Source organism: Leucopleurus acutus, assembly GCF_964270905.1.
Source record: "Leucopleurus acutus genome assembly, chromosome: 9".
Classification (NCBI taxonomy): Eukaryota; Metazoa; Chordata; class Mammalia; order Artiodactyla; family Delphinidae; genus Leucopleurus; species Leucopleurus acutus.
Genome location: NC_139144.1, coordinates 30,810,524 through 30,835,409, shown reverse-complemented (window position 1 = coordinate 30,835,409; position 24,886 = coordinate 30,810,524). Strand labels below are relative to the sequence as shown.

Sequence of the window (24,886 nt, the reverse complement as noted above, 5' to 3'; positions counted from 1 at the left end):
AAGCCTAGGGTCTCTTTTACTATCCAGATGCTTTTCTACTTTATAAATTTTACTTTTCAATTTTTCCTCAATTGAATTTAAGGAAACTGGAAGAGTGTATAAATCATGTGTCCCTGCATTTCTGTAAGGAATTTTTTTTTTAAGTTGCTTGATAGTAAGTCTTTATGTATGCTAAATTCCCCTCAACCACCAAAAGAGTTAGTAGATCTAAAATAATAGTTCTCCAGATTTGGGGAATGTCCTTAGACTTTTAACAGTAGTAAATTTGAACTGTGGCATCCTTTGTAGACCTTCAATGAAATTCAATTTAGAGTTATTTTCTAAAATGAAATTAGAAATAAAATTGCATTTCTTAGAAGAGCTTTTTAAAAATATGCTGTCTTTTATACCATTTTTTGTTGAGACAGTTTATTAAAATAGACTGTTTCCATGTAAACTTCTATTGCCTTAAAAGAGAGTAGAGCTCTCTGCTGTGAGGGGCTCAAGTTAATTAACAGACTGGGTTCCCCAGGATCCTGTTTACATTGTGATGATAATAGTGGTCCAGGAGTTAACAAGAACAAGACCTGCTCTCTGGAATCTACCAGAAACAAAGTCCTGGGTAGTTCCTGAGGGAAAAGCCAATGTCAAATATAAGTGCGAACCCAGAGGGCAAAAATAAAGCCTCCGTAATACCCAGAGGCACATTAGACTGAGTCTACTCAGCGGTTATTACTGACCAAGAGGAATTGTTTGGATTCCACTGTTAAGATTAAATAATGACCCTGTTTGCTTAATTCATTAAAAAAAGTTATTGGATAGAACTTTCTCATTTAACATTTCTTTTCATATATTTTCTTAAAGTTTTAATATCTGCTTGTGTTTATTACTTAGTAAATATTGGCTGGTGAGAAATGAATAGTCATATATATATAGAGAGAGACATAGACGATAGATAAAAAAATGCTTAAACATTCCATCCTTTTTAGTTTGGCAGCTTTTTGTTCATGTTTTAAATTTTGTATTGCACGCATAGAGGCTTGTTTTCTACACATAAAACTTTCATGTTGTGAAACCATGTGCATCGTATCTTGCAGTGTTTTATAAAGAATATGCTCATCCACGAGAAGCACTATAACTTTTTAGAATTTTACTACTTGAACAAGTTTTTGAACTACTGATCTAAGTAAGCAGAAAGAGGCAATAAGTAATTATGGAGATGTTCTTGTCAACACTCGTTTGAATTATATGGAAGCAGTTAAGATAAGCAGAGTCAGAAGAGGGAGAAACCTTGTGGGTAACCGGGAACAATTTTCAGTGCAGAGTGTCTCCTCATACATTTAGGTAATTTTTCTTTAATAAGATTTAAAAATAACTATTTTGATAATTTTTATTAAGGTTGGATCACTACACATGGGAAGGAAACAGCAAACATTAAGATCTTTTTCTCCTCTATATAACAGAGCCTTGAAGTTTACTCCAATTATCCTTGGTACACGATAAAACAAAATATTGGCTCCTCTAAAAGATTGTTCATGATTATCTTTATTAATAGTTAAATTTTATTTTCAGCATTCATCAATCATCTTGAACATGGAGCTGTCTCTGAAGCAGGTACTTTCTAATTTTTGTGTAAAAATTAGCCACAAAAGCAAGATTGTTTGCATCAAACTTTATTTTAGGGAAAATCCATTGAAACTAGAAGTTAAATTATAAATAGTGTAAAAAGCTTTAGATTATTTGTTTCTTTTATAACTGATTATAGGGCATTGTTTCTGCCTTGCCTTAGGAGACGGGGGACCCAATTCCATTAATTGAATAATACATTCTCCCCTTCCTTTGGCTCTTGAAAATTGAGCTCACTTTCCTAGTCTCATGAGAATGTCATTCTGTCAAGGCTGTAAATTAATTCATGTAGAATACTAGCCCTAAACATTAAAGATGGTTCTTAATCAGTGAGTCTACGAGTTAGACTATGGACTGCAATGGCAAACAGCCCAATAGTCACATGGAGCTGGAAGGCAAAGGAGCATGCTAACAAAGTAGACCAAGAATGGAACCACGTTCTGGGGAAACAGAGATGAACTGGTGTAAAAGGGAGCCAGGGGAGCGGGAGAGACCGGCAACTCGAGCTATGAAGGATGCTGCAGGTAACCAGATAAATAAACAGAAGGATGGGACGGGGAAGCATATGCCGAGTAGAAGAGAGGGTCCTTTGAAAAGGCATGAAGAGTGAAAGACTCGAACTTATTCTAATAAGTTTGTGTACAATTGGAGCAGAGAGCATAGCTGCACTCGAGGGGCAAGGAGGCCAGAAAGGAACCTGGGGAAGTAAGACAGAAGAAGAGTAGACACATCCTTCCACGGATGCCCTCCTGAGCTGTTGAACAGGTTTATCCAAGACAATGAAGACCTTTAAAGACGTTAAGCAGGCGGGTGTCACGATAAGATTTTCCTCTTAGAGAGAGCAGCCTGGAGTGGCAGTGTGGAAGAGGGATCGAGTCCTGGGGTGGAGGTGAGGGTTGCCGGAAAACAAGGGTGAAGCCAGCTGAAACGGTAAGGACACTTACAGGTCATCAAGGAAGGAGACGATAAGGACTGAGAAAAGGCAAGGGGCAGTGCAGAGCGAGGCGGAAATGGATTTGAGAGCGCCGTGTAAGAGAACGGAGAGATAAGGTGGCGGACAGAGTGAGAGTGAAAGAAGATTCAAAGACAACTCCCAGATTCGTGCTGGGGGCGACTGGGATGGTGTCTCTTGGTCAGGGTAGGGTAGGAAGACTAGATTTAGGGGAATCAGCGTGTGCGTGTTTATGTTGTTTTCAAAGTAACTCTGAGCCTTCGTACAGGAAGAAGAGTAAAGATGAGAATCGCAAAGAGGGAAACCCAATGTTCAAGGCAAAGGAAGGAATCATCAAAGGAAACAGAACTCTAGGCAGAAATAAAGAGGGAGAACAGGAGAAAGGGAAGAGACTTTCAAGGAGGCTTTAGTCTTACTGGTATCAAACGCTAGAGAATTATATAGTAAAATACTAAACAAAGTCCACATTTAGCCTCCAGGAGGTCTTAAGTGGGTGGTAGGGGTGTAAGACAGATTTCTATAGGTGGAGTTCGTGTACGTTATTTGTGCCAATATCTATTTCTCAGATTTTTTTCCCCCTCCATTTAAAGTTTGGCATGTCCACTAGACTTGACCGTAAGTTACTTGAAGGCACAGACTATGGCTTATTCACTTGTTATCATCCCTCCCTCTGCCTCCACCACATATCCTCAAGTGAATACATGTAGGGAGCAGTGCATTATTTTCAGGACTTATTTTCAAAATGTGATTCTATTTGCTGAGTTTGTCAGTATCCTGCAGGCTTTCACGTGTGATACAGCATCCCACAAACCTCCTTAATACTTTCTTCACAGTGATAGCAGATACTTTCTCTCTCACTTATCACTCAACTTCCTTCAGGGATCCGTACTTCATTAACAAATGAAATGGTTAGTTAAGATCACAGGAAAGTTTTTCATAAACCTCTTTTCAGTCAACTCTTACATAAGAAGCCATGGCAGGAGAAGACCCATCAGTGTTGCCTATAGCATCTGTGCTTGATATAATCTACCAGAGTGTATTTTCAACTACTAAGAAAGAATCTGACATCTTAATTCCTCAGTCTAGCAGCTGGTTTTTGACCTTCTTAAATTACTGCCAAGGTTACTCTAGCTCTCTAGAATGCCGTCCAATTCTGTGTCATCATCTTCAAACCACCATCCAACCAGGGATAGAAGACCGACTTATCTTACTCTCCCTTATGTTTCTGTGCAAGTGTTTATAACGGGCAGGGTACCCGAGGAGACAGATTTAGGTCTGTGATGTGGTATTCAAGAAAGGGAAGTTCTTAAGACTCGTCTGAAAGATGCTTCTAATGCATTTGTTTTGCCTGATTTGCAGCAACAGTTGTACATTGGTTCCCGAGATGGACTGGCTCAGCTCTCCTTGCACAGATGTGACACTTATGGGAAAGCTTGTGCAGACTGTTGTCTTGCCAGAGACCCCTACTGTGCCTGGGATGGAAATGCATGCTCTCGCTATGCACCCACTTCAAAAAGGTGAGAGGCACATCAAATTAAGATGAAGCCTTGCTTTTCACACAATGAATATCTTACACGAATACCTTCTCTTGTAGTTTAAAGAGAAAACATATAGAGAACATGGTCTGTGGTAGGAATATTACAATCTAAATGTTTTAGAGTTTTTCATACAGCTAAATTTTGAAGGAGGATAAAACAGAATGTTCTGAAATCCGGAAATGTGGAAGTCTTACCAAACCAGTTTTGTTTGATGCACAGCAAGCCAAACGTGGAGATGCCAAGATGTGCAGCAGGGAACGGGTTTATTCACAAAGCAGTCAACCGGGGAGATGGGAAAAACAAGTCTCAAATTCGCCTCCCCAAAGGCGAACGACTGAGGATACTTATGGGAGAAAGCTGAGGCGTGGGGAGCCTGGGGAAGGTTAATTGGAGATAAGAAAAAGGTGAGGTAATCATCGTTCTACGCAGATGAAACCAAGCTACAAGCTTCTTCCTGGGATGCTTGCTCTGAGCGTGGAGTTTTTGGCCTCTGATGTCAAAAGGTCACTGGACACTCCCACGTGCCCAGAGGGAGGGTCAGTGGTCCTAACCAGTCTTAACCGGCTAGAGCTCAAACTGAACACAGCTGACTCCAAGTTCCTAAACAACTTGGGCAAACATCCTGTTTAGGTTACCTGAGGCTTGGAGGACACGCAAGTTTTTTTTTATAGCAACAATTAAAGCAAGCTTGACTAAGGAAGGCAGGTTACAGGTTTCATGGATTTAACTGATGATAACCCTCGGTTTCAGAGCTTTAAAAAATTCTGATAAATTGTTTATATCCTTTTTCTTCATCTTTGTCTAAAAGCATGAAAAGTTTGCTTTCTTTACTACTCTACCCTTTGTATATTCTTCCCTTATTTATAAATATGTATATACTCGTAGTTACTGTTTTACAAATAATGTATAAATATGTTTTTGTAACAGTGTAGATTATATACAGCCCACAGCACATCCCAGTGATTCTGTATAATTTTGCTTTTACTCCAACTTGACCAATTTCTGCCACCCAGATATGCTTAAATATCCAACTACATCCTGCTGTTTGTAGTTTCTTGCTTTATGTGCTCTTAAAAATAATGCTATTCTGGGCCAACAGTACCCAGCTAGGAATTTATTTTACACACACGGGCAAAAAAGTACCACAAATTATATGTCTGATTGTCATTTCAGCACAGTTTTCAATAGCAAAATTATTGGAAACACCCTGAATGCTCATTAATATGACTGATGGTGGCTGAGTATATTAAAATATCATTATTTTAAAGTGTGGTTTATAGTAACACTATTTTCTAAAGTATTGCCCAAAGTATATTTTATTCTACGTAAAATGTCAGCAAATTGTATGTGGTATTTTTTTTTTTATCTTTAGGTCTTAACAAAATAAGGTAACAGGTGAGCATATGTTAGTCCCGCTACTACATATGCACTTTTATTTTTTTGAATGTTTACTGATTTGTCAAATTGCAAATTCTAGTGATCACAGATTGAGTGTATAGTACAAAAACAGATACTATTCCAAGACCTTTTTATATTCCCTGAAATCTCTGAATTAAATGTAAGTGGGGAGATACCATTATTTCAAGTTTAAAGTAAAAAGTCACAACATTTTTGTTATAGTTTTTGACAAAGAATATACTCACCCTAGTTAGTCTTTGGGGAGTGCTTTTCTTTTCAAGAACCTAAAAAACAAGAATGCTCATTTAGTTGGTAATGAACCTTCAGTTTGATGAATTGATGCTGTTCCTTAAGAAGCCAAGATTTAAAAACATTCTTGACCTTATGTACCTTATACCATCATAATTTTTTCTTCTTGTATTTCTCAAGACTGTATCTCTGATCTTGCAGACAAGCCACTGTGATGTTCTCCCTTACCTAACAATGTCCATGTGAGCCAAAAAATGTGTATGATAAATGAATCTCCCACAGGGCTGTCATCTGGTCAGCATGCCCCTTAAGGGACACCCTACATATCACAGAATGTTTACTGTGACATCTAGGATCTCTGATGTGGCAATATAAAATAACCAAAGCAAATGAAACTGTACTCCGAGTGTAAGACTTATTTAACTTAGATGTGGCAGATCTTTACTTTTTTTATGCAGTAGTTACTATTTTCTCTTAAGGAAAATATGTGACAATAATGTACAAGGCCATTATTTTATTATTATCATTATCACTACTCTCAGAGAAACAATGTGAACTATGTGTCAGTAGATAGAAATAACATCTAGCCATTAGGCCATATCAAACTTGTACTTCTGTTTCAAATGATATTTATCTCGTTGTTTAATCACATCAGTATAATAATGAATCTTCATATGATAAGGCATTTTGTATTTGTGTGTACTTTCTTACCCACTAACTAAAGCTCTTTTATATCTTATTACTTTTCCGTTGGCTGACTGAAAAAAAGAAGATACAAATAGTTACCCCCATAGGAAGTATATAATAACTGGATTGTATTTATATTCAGCCTGTTCTGTTGAATAATTTGTCAAAAGCCAGAGAGAAAGAAAACTGGGATAGTTAAATGAAATTCAGATCATCTTATTACCAAAACAGGATTTATTCTGAAATAAAATTCAGATCATCTTATTACCAAAACAGGATTTATTCTGTTAGGACTCTACCACTAGTATTATTTGAATTAATGTTAGAGTGATTGGAATATTGACCTGCATTTGTGTTGAGCAGTAAAGCATAATTCTGCTTCTGCTACTGTTATGAGTGTTAGATGTAGACTTTGTATATCTCAGATGTCATGCTTGAAGTTCTATTTAATCCCTTTTGCACAGGCGAGCTAGACGCCAAGATGTGAAGTATGGGGACCCAATCACCCAGTGCTGGGACATAGAAGACAGTAAGTATAGGTTTAATATGCTTTCCTCCCACTGAAAATTTTAAGCCTGGTCTTTGTGTGTCTTTTTTATTATACAAGTTAAAACACCTACTCATTTTGTGTAATGCTTGCATTCTGGAAAAGCAATAGGAGGTTTTATAAATCAACCCCCTGTTCACGTGCCTAAGTGGTAATTCTTTGTTATATTTGCTTCATATGGCTTTTAAAATTCCTATACCTTTTTTTTTTCTTCTTTAATGCCTTATCCATCCTTGTAAAGTTTGAAACTGCTATTAGAGATAAAGCAGAATATAGTCCAAAACATACGGACATTTAGAGTAAACTCAAAGAGACCCTCCTAGAAAAGTTTGATAAAAGTGTTGGACTTACTAGAAAGAAATTTTAGGTAGCCTGTGCATTATTTGTATTCACTTATTAATTTGTGTATCCATTCAATCAGTAAATATTTATTAAGTGACTTCCATGTGCATGTAATTGTCCCGGATCTACTTTGAGAGAAAAAGCTCCTTAGAGAACTTACAATTCTTTGGGGAAATGTCATAAGGCACAATTAGTGATGTGGGAGTTTAGCAAAAAAAGAGGTCACCAGAGGCTGTACTGTTCAGAGAAAATGTCATAGAATGGAAGATCTTGAAAGTCTGAGTGTGAGAAGGGCAGAGTGGAGAATTGAGAGGAAGTCTGTTGAGTGACTCTGATAACAGAGAAAAAAATCTGTAGAAGTATATATTCCAGAGCTTTAGTTACTTTCCACTCCCAAGCTCTGCCTTCAGATAGAAAATATATGCACACGCACACACACACACACACACACACACACACACACACAACTGGAAGAAGAAATGAACTGCCTTTCCATCATCATATTGTTAGTAACCACCTACCACTGAATAAACAACCCAGATTTCATAGTCTATAACTGCTGGTCTGGCAGAGTTTTCTTTTTTAAAAACAAAACAATTATTTCTAATTTATAGTATCATTCTTCTGAAAAATAAACTCTAGTCCAGAATAGTACGTTTGTCTTCCTGTTCTAATGTGTAGGTGACTCACTGTAATGTATGGTGTTTTATTTAGCAATCATTACTGTGTGCTATGCACAGTTTTTCACATGTGCACATGAGATTAGAAGGGACTATTTTAGGTACTGAGGATATGCTAATGAACATAAAAGAAAACAATCTGTGCATTCATGGATCTGACATTTAAATGTGTGTTAGGGGAGGGAGCAGGCAACAAACATAAAAACAAGTAAAATATATGCCATGTCATATAATGATAAATGTTATAAGGACTTATAAAACACCATTGCTTACTAAGGCACCCACAATTACTGTGTCCACTTCATCACAGCCCATTCTTGTTATAGCCCATTGCACATCTCCTTTTCATCATCACCACTCTAACCCAATATATTTTTTGTCAAGATCACCAGCAGTTTCCTCCTTGCCAAATCCAATGGCCACTTTTCCGTTCCCAGTTTTACTTACTCTCTAGCTCCCTCCTCCGTGGAACACTTTCTTCACTAGGCTCCATGCAGTGATGTGCTGGAGCCAGCTCTTATGGCCCCATGAGAGCTGACTGTGTATTACGGAGGAATTTTGTGAGCTGAGTTTTAAACCACTGGTGGCTTGAATCAGCCGTGGCAGGAGTGTTTACACCAGGAAAATCGGCAAGCACTACAAATAAGGGCTTTTTGTTTTCAGAGATGGTCTCCCCAGCACCCCTCTGCTTCACGGCACCACAGGGAAAACTTCTGGTTTTTCTCTTACCTTACAGGTTTCTCCTTCTGAGTGTTCTTAACTTTCCTTTTCATCCTGCCATCTAAACATCCAATCTCTGTATATTCACTCCTTAACGCCATCCATTTCAATACTATCAGAGGCAATTTTTTTTTAGTTTTTTTTTTTTAATTGAAGTACAATGTTGATTTACAATGTTGTGTTACTTTCTGGTGTACAGCAAGGTGATTCAGTTATACATACATATTTATTCTTTTTCATATTCTTTTCCATTATGGTTTATTACAGGATATTGAATATAGTTCCCTGTGCTATACAATAGGACCTTGCTGTTTATCCATTCTGTATATCATCATTTGCATCTGCTAATCCCAAACTCTCAATCCATCCCTTTGCCGTCGCCCTCCCCCTCCCCCTCCCCCTTAGCAACCCCAAGTCTGTGCTCTGTGTCTGTTTCTGTTTCATAGATAAGTTCATTTCTGTCGTATTTTAAATTCTACATATAAGTGATATCATACGGTATTTGTCTTTCTCTTTCTGACTTACTTTGCTTAGTATGATAATCTCTAGGTCCATCCATGTAGCTGCCAATGGCATTATTTCATACCTTTTTATGGCTGAGTACTATTCCATTATATATATACACCACATCTTCTTTATCCATTCATCTGTCGATGGACATTTAGGTTGCTTCCATGTCTTGGCTATTGTAAATAGTGCTGCTGTGAACATTGGGGTGCGTGTATCTTTTCAAATTATAGTTTTGTCCAGATATATGGCCGGGAGTGGGACCATAGGATCATGTGCCAACTCTATTTTTAGTTTTTTGAGGAACCTCCATTCTGTTCTCCATAGAGGCTGTACCAATTTACATTCCCACCAACAGTGCAGGAGGGTGCCCTTTTTCTACAGCCTCTCCCGCATTTGTTATCTGTAGACTTTTTTTTTTTTTTTTTTTGCGGTACTCGGGCCTTTCACTGTTGTGGCCTCTCCCATTGCGGAACAACAGGCTCTGGACGCACAGGATCAGCGTCCATGGCTCACGGGCCCAGCCGCTCCGCAGCATGTGGGATCTTCCCGGACCAGGACACGAACCTGTGTCCCCTGCATCGGCAGGTAGACTCTCAACCACTGCGCCACAAGGGAAGCCCTGTAGACTTTTTAATAATGGCCATCATGACGGCTGTTAGGTGGTACCTCATTGTAGTTTCAATTTGAATTTTTCTACAATTAGCAATGTTGAGCATCTTTTCATGTGCCTATTGGCCATCTGTACGTCTTCTTTGGAGAAATGTCTATTTAGATCTGCACACTTTTTGATTGGGTTGTTTTTTTGGTTTGTTTGTTTTTGTTATTGAGTTGTATGGGCTGTTTGTATATTTTGGAAATTAAGCCCTTGTTGGTCACATCATTTACAAATATCTTCTCCCAGTTCGTAGGTTGTCTTTTTGTTTTGTTTATAAGTTTGTAAGTTTGATTAGGTCCCATTTGTTTATTTTTGCTTTTATTTCTATTGGCTTGGTAGACTGACCTAAGAAAGTATTGGTACAATTTATATCAGAGAAATATTTTGCCTACATTCTCTTCTAGGAGTGTTATGGTTTCGTGTCTTATACTTAAGTCTTTAAGCCATTTTGAGCTTATTTTTGTGTATAGTGTGAGGGTGTGTTCTAACTTCACTTGATTTACAAGTGGCTGTCCAACATTCCCAACAACACTTGCTGAAGAGACTGTCTTTTCTCCAGTGTATATTCTTGCCTCCTTTGTAAAAGATTAATTGACCATACGTGTGTGGGTTTATTTCTAGGCTCTCTATTCTGTTCCATTGATCCATATGTCTGCTTTTATGACAATACTATGCTGTTTTGATTACTGTAGCTTTGCAGTATTGTCTGAAGGTTGGGAGGGTTATGCCTCCTGCTTTCTTCTTTTTCCTCAGGATTGCTTTGGCAATTCTGGGTCTTTTAAGGTTCCATATAAATATTAGGATTATTGGTTCTAGTTCTGTGAAAAATGTCAGGGGTAATTTAAAAGGGATCTCATTAAATCTGTAGATTGCTTTGTGTAATATGGCCATTTTAACAATATTAATTCTTCCAATCCAAGAGCATGGAATGTTTTTCCATTTCTTTAAATCGTCTTCAGTTTCCTTTATAAGTGTTTTATAGTTCTCAGCGTATATGTCTTTCACCTCCTCGGTCAGGTTTATTCCTAAGTATTTTATTTTTTTTGGACGAGATTTTAAAAGGGATTTTTTTTTCTTTTTTTTTTTTTTTTCACTTTCTCTTTCTGATGCAACCAATTTCTGTATGTTGATCTTGTATACTGCTACCTGGCTGAATTTGTTTATCAATTCTAGTAGTTTTTGTGTGAAGTCTTTAGGGTTTTCTATATGTAGTATCATGTCATCTGCATACAATGACAATTTTACCTCTTCTCTTCCAACCTGGATAACTTTTCTTTCTTTTTCTTGTCTGCTTGCTGTGGCTAGGACTTCCAGTGCTATGTTGAACAGGAGTGGTGAGAGTGGGCATCCTTGTCTGGTCTGGATTTCAGCAGGAAGGCTTTCAGCTTTTCACTGTTGAGTGTTATGTTGGCTGTTGGTTTGTCATAAATAGCTTTTGTTATGTTGAGGTATGTTCCCTCTAAACTCACCTTGATAAGAGTTTTTATCATGAATGGATGTTGAATTTTATCAAATGCTTTTTCTGCATCTGTTGAGATGTGGTTCTGTTGATCATGTGGTTTTTGTCTTTCTTTTGTTGATTTGGTGTATCACATTGATTTGCATATGTTGAACCATCCTTGTGACCCTGGGATAAATCCAGTTTGGTAATGGTGTATGATCTTTTTTACGTGTTGTTGGATTTGCTTTGCTAATACTTTGTTGGGAATTTTTGCATCTATATTCATCAAAGATACTGGCCTGTAATTTTCTTTTTTGGTAGTGTCTTTGTCTCATTTTGGTGTCAGGGTAATGGTGGCTTCATAGAATGACTTTGGGAGTGTTCCCTCTTCCTCAATCTTTTGGAAGAGTTTGAGAAGGATTGGTATAGTTTCTTCTCTTATTGTTTGGTAGAATTCCCCAGTGAAGCCTTCTGGTCCTGGACTTCTGTTTGCAGGGAGTTATATTAGTTCAGATTCTATTTCACTTCTAGTGATCAGTCTGTTCAAATTGCCTGTTTCCTTTTGATTCAGTTTTGGTAGGCTGTATGTTTCTAGAAACATGCCCATTTCTTCTGGGTTGTCCAGTTTGTTGGCATATAATTGTTCATAGTATTCTCTGTCAGAGGCAATTTGGCTCCCAGATTGATTGTCCAGTTCTGAACTCTCGCCTGTGAGCACGACTTGTGTGCTCTGTGCCTGCTCAAGAGCCCCTCTCATGTGCCGAGTAAGAATCTCAAATTATACCTGGGAAAGAATTCTTGTCATCTTCTCTAAAACCTATTTGCTCTGCAGACGTCCCCATATTAAGAAATAGCACCACCACTCACCCAACTGCTTTGTCAAAAAAGCAGCTAGGAGTCATCTTTTTATGCTTCTCTCTCTTTTACATCTTATCACCAGCCTCTCAGTACAGACCTTTGGCTCAGTGGTCACAACTGCCACTTCTCATCACCTCCACAGATGCCATCCTAACCAGACCCACCAGAACTCTTCAGTAGCTGCTAAACTGGTCTCCCTGCTTCCAAGCTTGCCTCCCTTCAGTCTAGATCCCACTCAGTAGCCAGAGTAACCTCTTTCTAAACTTCAGTCACGGGGCTTCCCTGGTGGCGCAGTGCTTAAGAATCCGCCTGCCAATGCAGGGGACACGGGTTTGATCCCTGGTCCAGGAAGATCCCACATGCCACGGAGCAACTGAGCCCGTGCACCACAACTACTGAGCCTGCACTCTTGAGCCCGCGTGCCACAACTACTGAAGCCCGCGTGCCTAGAGCCGGTGCTCTGCAACAAGAGAAGCCACCGCAATGAGAAGCCCTCGCACCGCAGCAAAGAGTAGCCCCTGCTCGCCACAACTAGAGAAAGCCCGTGCGCAGTAATGAAGACCCAACGCAGCCAAAAAAAACCACCCTTTAATCAGATCTTGTCACTCCCTTACTCAGAATCTTTCACTAGCATCTTAGAGCAATTAGGAAACACTCCACAGCCTTTACCATGGCCTGCGAGATTCTACCTGATCTGCTTTAACACCTTGTCTGACCCTCGCATCACTGTGGCACAGCTTGCTCACAGGCTTTCTCTTTTTCAAAAGCACCAGTCTGGTTCCTGCCTCAGCCCTGTTTGCATTTGTTTCCTCTGTACCTGAAGAACTCTTCACTTCAGGTGTCCACGTGGCTCCATCTTCACATCATTTAATCCCGGGATTGAAATGTTAATTTCTCAGAGACACCCTTCCTGACTAACCTACCTGAAATACCCTTCTAACCCTAATTATTCCCTAAGCTACTTTATTTTTACTTGTAATGTGTAACACAGCCAGATACTATATTCTTTATTTATTCATTCACTTGATTATTTTGTCTCTGTCACTGGAATATAAAGGTGGTGAATTTGCCTGTCATAGTCATCCGTATATTTCCTGCACTGAAAGCAATGCCAGTATGGTAGGCATGAAAGAATCTTTGCATAATGCATAGGTAAAAGGAAGGATACCCAGATGGAGAGCACTTGAGCTGTGCCTTAAGGAAACAATCAAATTTTACTAAGTAGATGAAGTAACAATTATTAAAATCAGAAAGAATTCACATAGGTTTTGTTAAGTTTGTGATGATCCCTTTGTTATTGTCTAGAGTTCACTCTATAGGTGCTAAGGAGCTATTTCATATTACTAAGAAAAATTGTTTTTAAAAATAAAAGTAATTTATACCTGTTTGGTGACTGATTGGAATAGGAGAAGCCAGAGACAGAGAATCAACTGTGAGAATTAAAGTAGAGATTATGAGGGTATTTACAAACTAAGCGTTTTCGATCTTAGGGGAGAGAAAGGGTCACATTTGAACACTTGTTTCTGGTAAAGAAGAAAGGAGATGACTTGCTTATAACCCACCATAAATATGTGTTGCATTGAGTCGGTCAAGTCTTGAATAACTGGCAAATAGCTGTTTTGTTTCTTCCTTCCTTCCTTTGTTCATTAATTGTTATATACTGTGATACTGCATGATTATTAATGATATAAAATCAGTAATTCATGTAGATGAACTGTGTTTAACAATGTTAAACACATATAATCTTGCTGCAGTGACTTCAGTGACATGTCATATGTGTATTCTAAAGAAATATTCCAGATATTTCTCTATGAAAAAAAATTTTTGCCTGCAATCTGGAAGATTAAAACATTATCTTTAAAATTATTTTATACTTAATGAGAAGTTATTCTGCTATTTAAAAACATTATTGTATACAACTTTTGCACTTTTAAAAATGGATAGTAACAGACCTTATATATAGTTTGTATGTATATATGTGTGTGTGTGTATATATACATACATACATATAGGTTTAAATTTAAAAATAGAAGATTTTAAACTCACAGATAAAACAAACATTATTGGAAGAAACAAATTAATTTCCAGTCAAACTGATGTAGGGATGAACTTTGTTTCAAAGGGTCACTGTTTCTACTGATTTGAAAATGGATTTCTTATAATCAGCTCACTATTTCACTTTTCCAGTTGATTTCACTAATTTATCTTTCACTGAATTGACCAATTCTTTGGTTGAATCTGTCTAATTGAGTTTCTCCTGAGCCCTTGCCCCATCACCTAAACAATCAGCCTGCATCCTCCCTGCTTTGTTCATGAACTCCCTTTACTCAGGAAAATGGTATCTGTTACTATGAAGTGATGTGTGTCTTTCTCTTCCGTGATCAGCACTGGTGATCTTCCTGTACATTAGGAAGTTATTAGCTGTGAAAATCGTGGCTATAATCTGTTAAATTGCCAGAAGAGAGTGGATAGATTACAGATTTCAAGTGGAATCCACACATTTTGAAGGTTAGGTAAGGTTAATTCATAATGGGGTCAGCATGTTTGACTTAATCACTGCTGGTAAGACACAAATAAGTTCAAAAGAAGTTTCTTGAAAAGAAGCCTAACTGTTGGATGCATGTGCATTCATGCCATTTGCTGATAATTCTGCGTGCTTAGGTTTAGGATTCACTTAGGCCCCTTAAGCCTTACTCTGGTTTATGCCTAAAATGCTAAGTAGGCCCATCTGCAGAATTGAGACATGTGAATATACGATGAAAAAGTGCATGTTTGGGCCAGGCTGAGAAGCTGTCATTTTTTATTTGATCAAATCTGAGCTACAGATCTTAGATCACACATGGGACACAGCCTTTGGCTACTCTGGAAGGAATGTATTTCAGATGGTGCAGTTGATTTACAAGAAAAAGGTGTCTGAGACACTGATCCTTTAGCCTCCCATTAACTATCTTATAGCAAATGCATGTTGGGCTATAATATCCCTCTTTGAATAAAAGAGAACATTTTTTGGTAGATAATACAGATAAGGTCCTGATTCTGAGTATTAGAGCATCTAACTTATTAGCATCATCATAGAGTTTCATTAAGTATAGAGCACTGCACTGACTTTTCTGAGATCAAAATGTCATATGGTCATAACACATGGTTATATGTTATATGGTCAGCTCTGTGGACCAAATCGTAATAGAATTTCTCTTTAGAGGTAAGATAAATTGCTCTTCAGAAATATCTGAAGAATTAGTTATATTTTATATAAATTAAAAGGCATTAAAGCATTAAAAGATGTTGAAGTTTATTCAGTTCAGCTCAGAGAGGCTCAGTGTTTAAAGTTAGATCTTGTGAATTCTTATTTAAAAAAAGAAATTGCAAAAAGTTAATATATTGATGAAAAAGTAAAAATTGCAGTGCAGGGATAGAGTTTTAAAAATCAATCTATTAGATAGTATTCTACTCTCAGGTTACAACATTATAACATGAATTTCCTTTCTCTTTAATAATGTGTATGAATCTTTCCTCCATGGCATCTGTTCTAAATCAGTCTATTTTCCCATTGCTTTTAAAATCGTGTCAAGGTTAATCTCCTATTCCATGTTTGCTTTCCAGGCATTAGTCATGAAGCTGCTGATGAAAAGGTGATTTTTGGCATTGAATTTAATTCAACCTTTCTGGAATGTATACCTAAATCCCAACAAGCATCTATTAAGTGGTATATCCAGCGGTCAGGAGATGAATATCGAGAGGAGGTAAGTTATAGTCATCAAAGAATGCTCACCTTGAGGGAAACAGTGTAAAACTTAAATCAAGTTTAGGTTGTGAGAGGAGATGTTCAACTTTTAGTGCCAAGTGGAGCTCTTATCACTACATAACAAGGAAAATAAAATTTTATACTCTCTAGTACCCAAGGTAACAATGCCTTTGAGATATGAATAGGCCAATTTAATGCAAATGTGTTAATAAATACATTTAAAAGCAAATTGAATTTAAAAAATACAGGATCCTTCTTCTACATTTTATTTTTCATTGATGGTCTATATTTTAGAATAATTCCCTGACCAAGAACAAGACTTTCCCCTCACAAAAGCACAATGACTAAATTCTCTCTCTCACTGTGTTCAGTTTAGATCATAAAACATGTCAAGTTTGTACAGAAATGGAAATATCTGTCTTATCATATCATAGGAGCAAGTTGGATAAGTATCTGGACATCTGTACCTTTCCACTCTAGTGTATTAAAATTAAATCAAAAGTAATATGGAAAAGTAATTGGGAAAAGTAATATGGATGCTTTACTCATCTTCTGACTTTTTTCTGTTTGTTTTTTTCTAACACATACATGTGATTAAAACATATCACAAAGATTTTGTGAGATATGTAGGTTATATATGTTACTGAATTTAATGAGATGAGTTTGGGTAGTCTGAGAAATCCTGTATTATTCAAATGTCATGTAACAAAGGTTAAATGACAGAATTTTTATATTTCTATTCTAATGCCTATGAGAAACCAGTGATACTCAATCTAGATTTCTAAAAGCCCCAATATTAAACTAAGGACACTGTAATGGTAATGGCGCGAACACAGGCTCAGAATTAGATGCGTTGACTAATGATTCTTTGGTAATATTACTGAGGACTGTGGGCTGGAATTTTCTAAGGTAAATAAAATCAATGCAAAAGTTACTGTCAAAATTAAATGAGAAAACATATACAAGAATGTGTATTTCAAAGCAGAGGATTACTCACAAGTGTTAAAGTATGCATATAAAATTGCAGGCACTCTCTACTGGGAGGACGCGTGAAATACGAAAGAGCACTGATGATGTGTTCACCCTGACTGCTGAGGGTTCGTAAGCAGGTGGTGACTCCTCTAGCACTCAGTTTCTCTGCCATATAAGCAGGTGGACCAGATGTTCTCTAAAATATCAGCCTCCTTGTGAGGTCTATAAACATTTAAATAGTATATGTAATCGGTCAAACATTACTGTGTAATAGTGGTTCTCAACCTCAGGTAGTTTTGCTCCCAAGGTATTCACATTTAGCGATACCTGGAGACATTTTTGGTTGTCACGACTGGGTGGACGGAGGATGCTACTGGCATCTAGTGGGTCGAGGTCAAGGATGATGCTACCATCCTGCAATGCACAATACCTCACAATAGATGACCATCCATCTCACCCAAATGTCAGTTGTGCTAAGGCTGAGAAACCTTGGAGTCAAAGAACCAAATTTTATCATAAGTGATTAATGTAAAGATACGTTCCACTGTTACATTAAGAAATTATCATTCTCTTCATCTGAGAATAATTTCTCTATCAAAATATTGACCCTTCACATACTTAATATTATGGGAATAACTTCCTTCTTTATTTCAGATTTCTCTGGTAAAACTTGATTCTTCATTGTTCCTAACATCCATAAGTTCTAAGAATATGGCATATCCATATTTATACTAAATATTTATTTTAAGAGTCTCACTGTTTACCAATACACTGAAGTTTTACCTGACACAGAGGTGATTTAATTTCAAGATATAAAGCATTTATTATTTATCCATGAAATATTGCAAGGACATTATCTGAATTTTTGTAACATGCAGATTTTCTTTTAGATATATTGCAGTATTTTACTTTTGAATATCCCCAATGACTATTTTTAATTTTATAGTTAATAAAGTTTGATAATTTCATTTAAATATAATTTTTTAATGATTTTTTTTTTCTCCATGACAAATTTAATCTGACTTTTAAAAAATGTGGAACTCTGCTTGGGGTACTCTCCCAGTTATAGAGATGTACGTTTGCCTATGCATGTTTGCACTCACATCTTTCATGTTTCCTGAAAATGCTATACATTACTTTAATGTATGTTTTAAGTATATCAGACAGTCATGGTGGTAGCATGCTCCATAAATTTCAATGGAGCAGAAATAGCGTATTTATTGATTTATACTTTAAAATATTTTAGCTGTAATGTTTCAACTGGTATTTTCATCTACCTTTGTAAATAGTTATACATTGTCCAGGATATGCAGTACTGCTTCCTGAACTGAGGAAAGGGGCAAAATCCAGACTAGATTTGAAGCATTTTTCCCAGCAGGATACCCTCTGCTCTTTACCAAGAAGGTCACAGTTTGAAATCTTTCCTCCACTCAAAAAAAGAAAAAAAAAAAAAAAAAAAAGCCTGAGGGAAGGCCCAGGATCTCCTGTGGCACAGACGCTGTCACCAGGTTATTCTCTGCCAGGAGGAGAACATTTCCTTACTGAGTTGTTTCACAGTTGGGTGCTGTTGGGGAGGTCATGAGTCAGTTATTCACTGACTTTCTTATAAAGCTGTTCTTGAAATTGATGATGTTTGTGCTGTAACTAGCAAGTTAATCGGTCCCCAAGCTTCTGTTGAACTTCTGAGATCTGAATAAATAAAAGAGGCAGTACCTTATACCATTTGTGATAGTATTTTTTCTGTGGATTTTTAAAACATTTTAAAAACATCTTCAAATATTTGTATTTTTCTATCTGTAGGTCTTCGTTTTATTTTTGTTGCTTTTATTATAAAAGCAATATAAATGGTTTTGAAAATAAACAACTATGAGACCACTAAGTGTAGATAAGCACAAACACTATTCTGACGTCTATTCCACCTTTTTTTTTTTTTCCTACTTACCATTACACTATAAGCATTTTCCCCTGCCATTCAATTTTAATACCATGTTTCCTGTCCCACATCCCTGCCATCCTGATGACAGTCATCCACAGATGTTCCATGTTTTATTAAGTTCACGTAACCTCTTAAAAAAGCAATCAACTTTCCTTTAGCTAACTCTTTCTCTGCTCGTCTATTTTCTTAGGACAAATTCTTAAATGTAAAATAAGTGAGTTAAAGACTTTAATTATCTTACAGCTTTGGATAAACAACTGCATATTGCTAATTTCTCATCAAAATCACCATATTGGTAAATTGCCTTACGTATCATTTGCTTGGTTTATGTTGATATATTCATTTAAAAATTATTTTAACAAACCCCTTTATATTATAGATATTATCATTTTAATGTTATGCGTATTATATGTAACTTTTTATTGTTTTCTATCTCTAAAAATTTTTGTGTCCCTAACACACACAAGTTTTATGTTTTATATAGACAAATCTATTGATTTATATCTATATTTCTCACTTGTGCTTAGAATTTCCTTCCCCAATGAAACAGCAAATATATATTTTCTAGTCATTTTATGATTTTATTTTTACAATTACAGTTTACATTTTATATTTACATTTAATTAAAGATATTAGTTAATCTAGGAGTGAGTTATGTATTCATTCGATTTTTTTTTCCTTTAAATAATGAGCCAGTTGCCTCAGCACTATTTTTAAATAAGTCATCTCCTATGTTTGTTGAAGAAGGGAGATATTCTTGAATCCCTAGTCACTTCCAAGACACGTGCAGTGCTTTCGCTATGAAAGACCTGAAAGGTGAATTATATGCAGAGGAATTACCATTAGGCTGCTATTATCAGAGAAGGAAGTCACTGACCTTTACCTGCTGTTTAGTACCTAACTGTCCTTTGTCCCTTACCATGTTTCTCTTTTCACTTCAAATGAATTGCCCTTCACTGAAGATCTACATTGAATAATGCCAAATATATTATCCTTGCTCACATTAAGCAAATGGATAGTTGAGCCCGGTTCAAGCATGGTTTTGATATGTAAGGCTGAGCAGTTTTTACTTATCACTTCTAGAGTGAAGAACATTCCATGAATTTAAATCACTGGTCAGAGATTACATTATCTCTTTGTAGAGGAGCTGAATTTTCTAAATTGACTGTGCTGACATTTCACTGTCGAGATGCAGTCTGCATAATGCGTCCTATTCCAGCACGGAATGAAAGCACTACAGAGAATGGGAATGTAAAGTAGGCAAATGTTAATCAACCACTTAATTTCTGGGTCACAGGTTTCTATCTCTAGACTGCAAAAATCCTATGAAAATACATCAATTCAAAATGTGTTTTATTAGAGATACCATTTCATGAAAGGCATAGTTTTGAAATTTTAGGAAGAGAAAAAAATCACTTAAATGATCTAATAGACTTTCTGATCTAATAAATCCAGAAAGAAATTCATTAAAGCAAACTTTTTATCTGTAGGTCAAAAACCAAAGGAAAAAGTAAGCATTCCATCAAAGAAAGGAAAGGTGAAGGACCACGATGGAGTAATGAAATGTCAGGTGTTTATGAAACCCTGAGTCCTGTTAGGGACAGAAGTAGACTGGAAAGGAGAGAAGGGGGCCAGACTTCAGAGTAGAATAACATAAATGGGACACAAAAAGAGAATAGCAAAAATAATGATGAAGTGTTGCACAGTATGTGTGAAGTCACAAAGTCATCATTCCTTCCTGTCAGAAGCTTAAAAAGAACAATAAAAACTAGTGACTCAGAGCTGTGACAGTCTCTAAAAGCCACGTTAAACGCAGTTTAAACATTAGCAAGAATACCAGCTAGGAAAGAACATCCAGAGATGAAACGGAACGGAAGTCACGCACTTTGGTCATCATGCTGGTAACCACAGGCCATTTTCCGTTAAAGAACTACAGAAGTAAAGGCTTCAGAACGTCACCTCTCCAGCAATATGGCAGCAGTCTATGATGCTGCTAATAATACTTCACACTCAACCTTCAGAGAGCTTTACTTTTAACACCCCAAATACACCGTACGCTGTGTCACCAACTTGATAAATGGGACACCAATTGGGGAAGATAAATGAGTAGTCATAGGAAGCAGAGCAGATAGGGACCAGAACGTGGGCTGTGGAGTCAGAGTTTCAATTTCACGTTCTAAGATATATTTAAATGAAAAAACAACAATTCCTACAATAAAATTATTTAAAGGAAGAGATGTAGTATGTGTTACATTTGAGATTGATATGATTGTTTAAGACTGATCCTTTAGAGCTCTACCAATTCAAATTCCCTTTTATTTTTGGCATCAGATTCCTATAGTTTCTGAGAATGTAAGTTACTTCAACATTAGTTTGTATTACAGTAGCATTTAAAAATATGTGGGCCTTTGATAAATCCATTAGAAAAAAAAAAAAATCTACTACACACCAATTCACCAAATGGGCAAAGTAAGGGAAACAAACAAACCCCTGATGGTGTGGATTCGTTGTAGCGCAAGGGCAGGGCTGGAGACCATTCAGCCTCATTAACCAGGGATCTGAGCTGTGACCTGCCTTTGGCCTTGTGTGGTACCCCGCCAGCTGCACTTCTCTGGCATAGAAGGTGGTTGGCCATATACTTGTTAGTTAACTGGGCTGGTAGCCAGAGATGTTTCTTTGCCTTTTCTCATATTTCCAGAATTGGAGGGATTTTTCCTACATATTTTTCACATAAAGATGCAAAGTATAGTCCACCCACTGTGAATAAATTTAATTTAGCCGTCTTTATGCCTCCTTGATTTCCATCAACTCTAAGTCTACAATACAGGGGCAGATGTGTAAACTGGGAAATCTTCCAGACTTCTTTGTTGTTATTCTACTTAATGCTGAGCCGCTCAACAATACTCCACATTAAACAGGGCTCTTGTGTCGGTAAACATGCCTGTAGTTTATTGAAGATAGGTTCTCTATTCACACCAGATTGGAGGCCAGGCAAGCTTAAATGTTTGAATTGTCTTTCAGTACTACTGCTTCAAAGGGCAAAGAGCGTCACATTTCAGTGGAGGTTCTTTTTGTTCATTGAGCTTTCTCACACTTGAAATCACATTACCATGTTACAGTATACCGAGGTATGGCAAATATTTCCACAAATGACATAGTCTAAAGTATCACACAGACATAAAGTATCAAAATTCAATCCACAGTAAAAAGAGAAATTCAGCTTTAAATGTTGCTAAACTTCTGACTATATGGTCCTATTCAGTACAGACCTGACATCCAAAAGGCTGTATCCTCCATGCCTTTCCACTTGACTTTTAACAAGTCACCACTTACAGTTTCCATAAGCTGCTCAGATCATTTATTTGGCAATATCTAGCAAACATTAAATTCCTTTTGGAATAACTGCTCTCTTCTACATTACAGGTAGTAGTGTGCACTAAAGCTCTTTTTCTGCACAATGACTGTCAGAGTCACATTCTAGCTCTGAAATTCAGAAACAAATTGGTGCTCTTAGTACACCAATTAGTATCTGAAATCTTTGTAAAGATGGTCAGTTGATAGTTTCCAGGTTTACTTCATTAACTTTCACAGCTTTTTATTGCTATCTGTAGACTGGAAGAAAAACTATATTCCAAAGGCTAAGTTAGATGTAATAAGATGCAACCATACATCTTTGGGGGCTGTTACTTTAGTTGAAAGAGAGTTTAGTCACTCTCTTCGACTATGGCTGACAATACTATGCTTAATGACAGAGAGACAGGGATTGTATCTTTTAGGTTCATCTAAGTAAAACTATGTAGCCTCTTTGCCTTTGCTCATAGCCCTCTCTGTTTCTCATTTATTGCCTACATTTTTCCAATTCTGCAGTTGAAACCCGATGAAAGGATCATCAAAACAGAATACGGGCTACTGATTCGAAGTCTGCAGAAGAAGGACTCTGGGATGTATTACTGCAAAGCACAGGAGCACACTTTTATCCACACCATAGTGAAGCTGACTTTGAATGTCATTGAGAATGAACAGATGGAAAATACCCAGAGGGCAGAGCACGAGGAGGGGCGGGTCAAGGATCTGTTGGCTGAGTCACGGCTGAGATACAAAGACTATATCCAAATCCTTAGCAGCCCAAACTTCAGCCTCGACCAGTACTGCGAACAGATGTGGCACAGGGAGAAGCGGAGACAGCGAAACAAGGGCGGCCCAAAGTGGAAGCACATGCAGGAAATGAAGAAGAAACGAAATCGAAGACATCACAGAGACCTAGAAGAGCTTCCTAGAGCTGTGGCTACATAGTTTTCTATTTAATTTAAAGAAAAAGAATTCTTCACCTGCAAAAATACTGTCTTCTGTTTTATTCATCCTTACGTTAACTCATAAGAGCTTTCCATGGAGTTTTGCTAAAGCACAAGAACAGTAATCTGAATAAGACTGTATCTGGTGGACATGGCATTAGCAAGGGCAAACCATTCATCTGAACCAATTTTCCAAGAACTAAACTTATACCTGCAAAGTATCAGAATTATCTCAAAAGAGGGGCTTTACATTTGTAAATGTTTTACACTCTGAGTTTTTGAATTTATTATGTTACATAAATGAGCTAAGAAAGTGTCAAATTTGACATTGTAATAAGGTGTTTTATTTCCCTTGCATGGCCTTTAAGCACGGAGTTGACCATGCAATTGTGCTATATGTTCTTATGAACAGATACATCATTCCACTCTAGAACTGGCTACCTGGTGGTCGGACTGGAGGGAAGACATAAGATACAGCTCACATTATCAACAGGAACTTTCCCAGTGAACCATTCACTCTTGGTGCATGGTTTAGGAATTTGGAGAGGTGCATTACTCCTTTCAGACTCCAGGGGTTACATTTAGTGTCCTGGAGCATTGATTTACTGAAGAGCATAAATGTTCCTCCCAGGATTCCTTATGACTTGTCAGGATAACAGGTTCACAGAGAGAAGGTGGTGCTCAGTTATGTGTCTTTAGAATATATGCTGAGCTTTACAGGGACAGAATGCTTAATAAATATTTTAATAGGATATGGGAAAGCATTTTAATAAAATAAGGGAAACATCATGATGTATACTGCATCCTAATGGGAAAGCACACAGCTGGGATTTGTTAAGAGAAAGAAAGAAAGACAGCCATAAATTCTGGCTTTGGGGAAAACTCACATCCCCATAAAAAGGAAGAACAATCACAAATACAGTGCGTGAAATGTACTGTAGCTTTACTCACTGGAATATAAGTAGCTGCCAATTTGTAATCCATCTGTTAAAAAAAAAAACCTCTAGATTATAACAAACTGCTAGCAAAAGTCTGAGGAAAAGTAAATTTTCTAAAGGATCATGGGAAAAATGAATACAAATTTATTTACAACCAATGGGATTTCAGTATGTACTTCCTCTTTTTTTCTAAAAATGCATCATGCTCTATAAATTATTTCTATTTACTGCCTTATGCTCTCCCAAATATTGGATTATTAGATTTTATTTGAGTGAATAGGAAAAAACAATATATACATATATAGAGAGATAGAATTAGGTAGACAACAGTGGTGGGGAGTGGTAATACTATATATTTGTTGAATAACAGAACAAATGCAAAAATTTTGACAACGGAAAGGGTTAAATTAACTCTTTGACATCTTTTCTTCACACAATCTTTTTGCATTTCTGAGATTATATGCTGTAATTCAAGTAGCATTGTTTTAGTAATTTAATAATAAATAAGCCTACTGCATGTAAAGAAAACAAACTCACAACATTAACATAAACATTTTTTCACATTTTGTTAGCACTTGCAAATGTTTCCAATGTGTCCTTTCCTCTGAATATGTATGGAATGTTTCCTGCCTGTTTAAGAAGGACTCACCTTTCCTTCGTATAACACAAAACCCTTAGCCTTCTTCTGTTTTGCCTTTTCATGCCGTTTTTGGTGTGAAATGAAAAATTAGTCACTTCCTCACATGGAAGGCAGCTTTTCAGAAAACTAAATAGCAGACATAGCTCGTTTCTCATGCATTCTACGTGTCTTGAAAATAAAA

The 24,886-nt window shown here is 37.0% G+C and overlaps 1 protein-coding gene across 1 annotated transcript in view; it reads left to right on the top strand.

The window, feature by feature from the left end:
• The window catches only part of SEMA3D (semaphorin 3D), a 177,083-nt gene extending 153,813 nt beyond the window's left edge, over positions 1 to 23,270 (top strand). Inside the window, exons 14-18 of the mRNA XM_082846434.1 lie at positions 1,552 to 1,593; positions 3,917 to 4,074; positions 6,894 to 6,958; positions 15,786 to 15,925; positions 22,703 to 23,270. Of these exons, the coding sequence (XP_082702560.1) occupies positions 1,552 to 1,593; positions 3,917 to 4,074; positions 6,894 to 6,958; positions 15,786 to 15,925; positions 22,703 to 23,128 (831 nt within the window). The 3' untranslated portion in view covers positions 23,129 to 23,270. The remainder of the gene's footprint in view (positions 1 to 1,551; positions 1,594 to 3,916; positions 4,075 to 6,893; positions 6,959 to 15,785; positions 15,926 to 22,702) is intronic.
• The last annotated feature ends 1,616 nt before the right edge of the window (positions 23,271 to 24,886 follow it).